General features: G+C 40.9%; 1 protein-coding gene across 3 annotated transcripts; it reads left to right on the forward strand.

Annotated features, from left to right (window-relative positions):
- Positions 1-3,323: 3,323 nt before the first annotated feature.
- LOC146425573 (uncharacterized) lies at positions 3,324-8,304 on the forward strand. 3 transcript variants are annotated; one of them, XM_085041725.1, is made up of 3 exons: positions 3,324-3,461; positions 5,279-5,373; positions 6,953-8,304. In XM_085041725.1, the coding sequence occupies exons 1-3, from the start codon at positions 3,363-3,365 to the stop codon at positions 7,185-7,187; spliced, it is 429 nt and encodes a 142-aa protein (XP_084897851.1). In that variant the 5' UTR covers positions 3,324-3,362; the 3' UTR covers positions 7,188-8,304. The 3 variants fall into 3 exon arrangements, 1 of the variants encoding a protein (XP_084897851.1); XR_014846633.1 differs by lacking the exon at positions 3,324-3,461 and adding an exon at positions 3,486-3,704 and having other exon boundaries at positions 6,909-8,304; XR_014846634.1 differs by lacking the exon at positions 3,324-3,461 and adding an exon at positions 3,486-3,704.
- The last annotated feature ends 11 nt before the right edge of the window (positions 8,305-8,315 follow it).

Genomic DNA, 8,315 nt, shown 5'->3' on the forward strand with positions numbered 1-8,315 from the left:
TTTGAAAATTGCTCCTGTCATTTCTGAACCACGTGGGAGAAATAATCCCTTTTAAACATGTCCAGAAAGTGCCATCACCCCAAAAAAGAAGCAATAAAAAAAAACAAAACAAAACAAACCCACCTCCATTATGTCAGTTCATATAATTATTCATTTCCCTCCTGTAAGAATAATAATCTTGGCTAAAATAGGACAATGATGAAGTTAATGAAAGAATCATTTGATACTTATCACATTTTTGCTTAGAAGGAATTGGTTGATACCATTTTAGTTGGAAAAATCCACGTTCATTTTTGAAGCTAGTTAAGCTCACTACTTTCCTTCTTCATTTATACAGAAAATATAAACATAACGTCTTTTTCTGATGGAGAGATCCTGCATTAATCAGTACACATATCAGAGCCCTGGTTTTCAGGTGTGCCTCGAAGAGATACAAAAATGAGATCCAAATTGTGTGTGTGTGTAAACAAAATTAATTAAAGGGCCCTTATTACTATAATGGAAAACAATAGGATTTTGTATTTTAGTTCAGTGAAAATTGAATCTTGCCTAATCTTGCAGAGTTTTGAAAGCCAAATATTTACAGTCAAGGCACGTTCAGAAGTTCTCATTTTATTACTTAAATACATTTTTATAATGGCATCATGTTCAAACTTTTTAAAACTTAACTTCCAAAGAACACATCAAACTTTCTATCTTGGTTTTTGAGACTATCAGTTCTTCCCTCAGAAAAGCATCCTCTGACCTAATGAAAGTTTTGTGTAAGTTTGAATTAAGCAGTGGAAGTCTTTCTTAAATTATTCAAACAACTAACACAAAAATAATATATCTCACAGCTATCATGTACTTCAAGCAATTTAATCTTGTGAAGAGGACAAAGTATGGTGGTTTTTTTCCAAGATGAATTCTACAATATGGAGTTTTATAGACATCTCTCCTATGGAAAAGCATGTACTGACTGAGGATGGTGATTCTGGCTTTGGTACTTTCATTGCTTGGCTAGATAATTTTCCATGTGGCCAACTTTCTGCTCACAAATGCAGGTATACTATTTGCACATGGAGTTCTGAGGAGAGAAAGTCATTAGAGAAAAGATGGAAAAATAGAATTAAAGCATTACACCTTGCCAGAATAATTAAAAATTATTTTAAATGTTTTATCTCCATTTTTTTATCCAGTAGTTGCAGTTGTATGAAAGATACTTTTTAAAAGAAGTTGTCTTGCCAAAAGGGTGGTGCTATAAAATCTAATGTATTTTGGGAGTAAATAATTTAAAATTCAGTAGTGTGTGTGTCCCCCTCTTAAATTCCTGTGAAGACACTACTGAATAGCTTGCTTTCACATATAAGTCTGTAAAATTAACAAGAGATGGGCTGAAGGACTGCATTTTTATATCAACAGCTACATATCCTTATAACCTGATTAACTGGGCCAAACTCTGTCCCTTTGAAGAAAATTTAATAAATAAATTAATTTGGTGATTATTCCCTACTTCATAATTCACTATTTTTCTCCACTTGAATTATTAGAGCTCAACAGCAACTCATGCCTAACGTCACTGGAACTGACTTGCCCAGAGGGCTTAGCTGATTTCTGAAGATCAAAAGTAATTTTCATGTATATCTATATGCATGTTGACATTATTGTATATCTAGTAACTGCTTTAAAGAAGATTAAACCTGAGTGTGAATACACTCTGAAGGATGTAGACACCAGATAATGGATAGTCTATATGAGAAAGTGAGTACATGTAATCACAAAACAATGTTTATAGACAGTGTAAAAAAAAATAAAATTACAATTTCCAGAGCTAAGTGTTTGTATTTATGTGCTTCAGGTAATGGCACGTTATAGAAAAAATATGCAGACAATTGTTCTAATATTAACTTTTCTGATTTGAAAGAAAATCAGTTCTAACATGTTTTTATGTCTGTTTTGAAAATAAGTAAATTCAAAGAGAAACATTTCCATGCTCATTAGAATGGAAAACATTATTTGATGGATTTTATTTTGATAATTTAAATAATAGTATCTTTCTACTTTGTCTGACTCAGCTGCTTCTATTTATTATGTTTATCATTTTATACAACACCAAAATCGATACAAAATCAAAGATCATGTTATGCTTCTGAACAAAATATAGGATTTTTACAATATATATTGTGGGGGACTGTTTATCTTAAAGCATCAAAGACTTTTACTGTAGTGTGACCTATTTTTAAAATATAGTTTAATTCTTATTTATTAATTTTATTTCAACACCATTAATATGATCGCTCATTAAATTATTTTGATTAGGATATAGTATGTATCAGGTAAAGGTATCCTAAAACACATTGTCAAATTCGCCATAATTAATTAATGTTTTCTATTTTTCACTCTGTTTAAACATGAAATTTGCATAATCCTATAGAAACCAGAGTCTTTCTGCCGTACTGTTCTTTGCTCCAATTAGTTATATGGCAAATCATATTTTTCCATCATTTGCCTTACAAAGGAAAGAAGGCTTAGAATTATACCATCTCTGCTGAACAAATTGTTAATTATTTGTTGTATATTGTAACTATTACAAATGTGGGGATTTGATTTCAGACGAGGTCTACTCAGGCATTTTTATTCTGCACCATCTCTGGCAGAAATAGATGCAAGCACATTTTTGTGTGTCAATGAATCTTTTGGGAAAAAATTGCAATTCGCCAAATAAAATTTTAACCAAGAAAATCAGGACAATTACTGTGCCTGCAATATTGAAACTTTTGACTGGGTCCACTGTCAGCACCCCGCCAACTCTCTCACAGATATAGGTGTGCTGCGAGTATGTCTGTGAGGGAGCAAGGGAGGGACCACAATTCATAAAGCTTCTTGTATTAATCACGAGAACCTGCGTTATTGTAAATAGTCGGGAACCGAAGATGTTACTGCACTAATAAGCAGACAGCAGACCTCACCTTTGACGAAGCAAAAAGTCTCCATTCCCTGCGGAGACACTTCCTAGTGTTTCGAATCTATTGTTTAAAATAGCTACTCTTGCTTCTCACCTCCAGCTGTCATTTTGGATTTGCAAAGATCTTTAAATATAATTATTGGTATAATTAGGAATAGTAATATTAAAGATAGCAACAGGAAGGAGGGGAGGTGATGCCCGCCGGAGCCGGCAGCCCATTTGTATCCCATGCAGTAGCCTCGCACCACGGAGCTCTGCACGCCCCACGTGTGGCATGTGACCCCCATCTGGGCAGGCGGGCGGGCATGCCTTGGGTCGTCCTTCAGCCCCTTCCTCCTTTTCTCCCCAAACGCTGCGTCCCACAAGCAAAGTCCCTTGTGCGCCGCGGAAGGACCGAGGCTCAGAGGCCAGTGTGCGAATGCTGAGAGAGCGCCTCCGCGGAGCCCCAGCAGCCAGCACGGATCTGTGTGTCGTCCCTCCCTCCCGTGGCTTTCTGATTCGGGGCGGGAGTAAGGAGGTGAGTGGGTGGGAAATGTCAGGGAGAAGGGGAGGGGGGAGCCACGTTGCAGTTCAGTGTGAGGCAGCACCTGTGGCTACCCCTCTTCCTTCATCACCCCTTTTGTTTTCCTCTCCTGCCTACCGTTGAATGAGCAGAGTTAGACTCGAAAAGTCACAACTGATCTCTGCGAGGATGTATGTGACGTATGTGTCTTGCTGAGGGGCTGCGGAGGGGAGCGAATCGGTGGCAGGCATCGCGGCGGTAAGTACCGGGGCACAGAGCAGCCCTGCCACCCTGCGCCGCGGCAGCCTCGCCGCTGCCCCCCATCCCCCCCACGCACTCTTGCGGGAGCTCGGGCTTTGCCGAGGGCTTGGTAAAACCAGACAATGCCCCGCTGGGCTCCGGAGGAGACCACGCTGTGTCACCCACGGGGCAGGAAGAGTGTCCGGGGAGGGCTACCCTGCCCGCAGTCTCCCGAGGGCTCCGGGAGAAAAGGCAGGGCATCACCCCCCAATCCTCCGCCGGCCTCCTTACCGCCCTTCGATTCCTCGGATCCCTTGTTTGCTTTCTATGGCACTTCAGTCTTCTGAAAGTTTATGCTGGACTGAGTGGGCTGCGACGGACGCAGTAACCCCAGACAGCAGCAGAGCATGGGAGAGCAGGGAGAGATTCCTCTGTGCCTCCCCCCCCCCCCCCCGCCCCGCTTTGTCCTTATTCCCATTTCCTTAATTTCTTGCTCTTAATGATAAATCTTATTTAACCGAACAAAGACTATTGGATTACAAGACTGATCACCTGATAGCGATTTACCTATTGGTTTGTTATACACACACACGCACACTCATCTATCGGAGGCTGCATTGAGCTGGAAGCGGTAACACTTGTAGGGGAACTGGTATTCACACCGTTTCGGGTAGAGCTGGTACACATAAGGCAATACGTACACACACACACGCTCGTATCAGAAAGAGAGAGAGAGCAAATTGTCATGTTCCCATCTGGCTGCCTTTTAACAAATAATCAAAATAAATAAGACTTTGCTGCTGGTTAGGGTGAGGTGGAACCGTTAGTTTTTTTATTGCCCTGGGTGTATAAGGCTGACAATTGCTTTTCCCAGGACCGTCTGTCCATTAGTTGGAGGAAAAAAAAAAAAAAAAGAGAAACGCTATTGGGAAACTGTTTATGTGAGGGAGACAGGTGGAAGAAAATAAATAAAAGTTCTGCTTAGTTAGGTTGGCAAAGTAGGTTAGCTTCAGAAAGCCTTTTATAACGAATATGCAGGTGTTAAAGTCCGTATATACACTTCTTTCTACTCTCAGTGAGTTCAGGTTTTGGCGTCTGAGGGGAGGTGCCCTGAAAAGGTAGGTGACCGTTTTATCCCACTCTGTGAGTCTGTTAATCGGCTGCAAACTGCACTCCTTTGCCAACCATTCCCAGATTTTCTGCAATATGCCTACTACCATAGGCTGCCGTCTCAGCCTTGACGATTCTTCAACTTGACGATTGAAGATGATAGGTTTATATGTTCTGATTCATTTGTATTTGAATATGTTACTCTAGTTCTTGATTCATTCATTGCTACTGAAAAGCTGGGAAAGAAAAGGGAAGGGGAGGAGAGTCGGACGTACTCACTTGTAGGGCAAAGGACCATAATGGTTTTGTACGTTTGGACTGTCAATACCCTATGGTATTTTATTAAATAAGTAGTCCTAGTGTTATCAGACACGAGAGAGAAACATATTAAGAGATGTCTGACACTTTTTGCCAAATAGGCATGCACACAGCTCTCTGCAAAATTGCAAGGTTTTAATGAAGGTGCTGCAATTCTCTTTCAGGGGGTTCTAAGAGCGTGGGAATATGTCCGAGCAGCGGCGTCGGTCAGCCGCAGAGCCGGCGCCCCGTCGATCCGCTCGTGCGTCCTGCCAGCACGGTACGGAAATATGCGACCGCCAGCCCTGGCCGCTGCTCTCTCTGGGTTTGGGGGATGAGTCAGGATGGGATGGGAGGATGTCGGCGTGTCTAGGGCAAAATGAGAGACACACGTTACTATTATTTTAGTGTAAAAATTATCAGCAGTTCCTGGAGTTAGTAAAAGAAGAGAACAATGTTCTTCGGAGAAAAAGAGCCAGGAAAATGTTAGCGCTTGTTCTTGATTTTGGACTAGATGTGATCAACCGGTAGTTAGAGACCTCTTCAGTACTTGAGTATACAAGCTGATTTTTCGTTGATTTTAATGTTATATTGATTCCTTTTAGTAGGCATACATTTTCTAAGACTGAATGCTCCTCGGTCTTGTGATGCTACTAGTGACGAACTCATTCTCAAGACCAGGGTTATTTAGCAAAATTTTTCTCATTTACCTTAATGCACATTTAGAAAAGGCACTCGAATAACTACTTTGAGTCCCTGCATTTGTGTTCACGGTACGGAAAGGTAGTTGCCACAAATTGTGCCACACACATTCTTCACGGTAAAAAAACCCTGCGTGTTGATATTTTTTCGAGCAAGGAGAAAAAACTCCTGCAGGTGCACAAAAAATGTGATTCAAACCAGACAAGTTATTATCTTCTCCAACTATAGCCCGTTGAGGAAAGTCTATTGATATATGAAACAACCAAAATTCCTAGAATGAGATCTCGGAAATTAATTATCAAAGTACACCTGGCTAATGAACAGCTGGAATAAAAACAACAGAAAGGGGCAGTTAATCCAATCAAATGTAGCCTCCAGCTTCTCGGATGCGTCTCATCCTCCTAAAAACAACACGATTAGTACTCTTTCATTGCCATTTGTACTTATAAAAACTGCCTCTTAGTAACATAAATCTGTCCCTTTCATTTTGATATTTAAAAAATTATTAAAAAGAGGAAAAGAGAATATGGATAAAATAAAGAGTAATACGATCAGATAGAAAGTGTTTCCAATAAATTTTTTTCTGCACAGCATCAGCACAAAAATTAAATAAAGAATAGGGCCATTCCCCAGGGGCAAATAGTAAAATTTTACTCTTGCTTCAGATAGTGTTGTCGTTCCCCTTCTCATGGTTTGTAAGTAATGCGTTTCTTCAAATAGGAATACACAAAGTAATCCCCCTTTTTTTTTTTTTTTTTTATCCTGGCAATTAAAATGCAAAACGCTGAGAAGGCGGCGATTATTCTTGCTGAAATGTGTTTGTGGAATATTGCCTTTCCGGATGTATATAAGACAATACAAATAAGGAGAGAGATGCTGGGGTGAGATAGTAGCGGCAGGGAGAACACACAGGTGCTGCCCTTCCCTCTGCTCTCCGTGCGTCCTTCTCGAGCTTCTCTGGGAAGACTTTGCTCGCAGTGAGGCATTTATCAACCCGATCAGGTCTCTAATTTTTGTGGGGATACAGCCCAGATCTGGAGTCAGGAGTGTGTGTATGCGGAGGTGTGCCCAATGAAACGGTCGCTCTAGTAGGGCTGAATTCTTGCTTTACAGCGGGTCACGCAGAGAGGATCGCTGCCTTGATGTCTTCTCCCCAGGCTGCGCCAGGTTGGGCAAAGGAACGCGGTGCGGTGTGGCCCCTCCTCTCGCCCTAACCCCGCCGATCGACCGCGCTCGCCGGGGCCGTGTCGAAGACCGGTAGATGTCGCTGTCTCTCTGCCTGATGCAGCCTCGTCGAGGGCTGGAAAGCTGCGCCTACTGGGACACCCCGACCTGTCTCGGGTCTCCTGGACTGCAGGCAGCCGGCCTCGAGCAGCGGCATCCCCCTCCTAATCTCACCGGCGTACAAGGAGCCCGCCACAGAGCGGAGCCAAGGAGAGGACTTTGGGTAGGAAACACCCTTTCGAGGAGTCATGGACATGAGGAACACCCACGCCCTGACAACCTTTTCCACTTGGTTCAGAAGTGGTCTCCGGCAATCGAAGCTGATGTAAAGGAAAAAATTATCTAAACCGAAACAAAATCAGGTTTAGTCCTCTCTGTGAGTCAGTTATGGAAAACAGAAAAATAACTGTTAATTTCAAACCTTAATTTATGTATTGCTTATTTTATGCCAAGTTATAAACTGATAACAAAAACAGAACAACAGAAAAGGCATCAAGACAATGTAGCTGTTAGTACTAAAACCCAGAAATATATCGTGAATGGGAACTCAACTGCATTGGCTACTTATCCTGGATTGATACTGAAGTTAACGTTTTGAATGCTCACTAAAAACCGTTTCTAATAGAGTTTACTGTACATCACCCCTTCACTCTCCTACCTGGAAATCTAACAATTTAGCAATTTTTTTAAAATATGCATGAAAATTATTCATTTTAAAATGCTCACTCCCTCTTCCCCTGCCGCTCCTCTTGTCTTTCTACCTCTAATCAGGAAAGACATTATTAATCAAAGAGACATTAGCATGGCTTTGGGTTGTTTTCTAAAGGATGTGTATTATGAGGTGCATTCACACTGGACATATAAGTAGGTCCAAATTATGAACTTTTGTGAGGGCAAAAGCCACTAAATTGAGCCTTTTCCTAAAAAAAAAAAAAATCTCATTTTAAGGTTCAGTTATTCTACCTAAAATTACATGGTTGTAATTTTTCAAATTTTCCTTCAAAGGTTTAAATTTAGCGGAAAAAAATAAAAGACTTTTTCTTTACCTATGTCTCCCTTCTAATCCAATCTGTAAATAATGCCAAAACATGAATGTTCACACATAGAACATACCGGAGCAGATCTGATTATAATTAAAAGATAGATGGAGATGGCTGAAGAGAAAGAAAATCTAAGTGTAAAGTATTGAATATTTAGAATATTTTAGCCATTAAAAGTATTGCAAAAAAGACGAGGGAGGGGATCTATTTCATTGATGTCCATCGCGTGAACCTGACGCCCTCTCTCATCTTATTT

The sequence above is a fragment of the Lichenostomus cassidix genome, chromosome W (genome assembly GCF_008360975.1).
Source record: "Lichenostomus cassidix isolate B80296 chromosome W, HeHo_3.0, whole genome shotgun sequence".
NCBI classification, from domain to species: Eukaryota; Metazoa; Chordata; class Aves; order Passeriformes; family Meliphagidae; genus Lichenostomus; species Lichenostomus cassidix.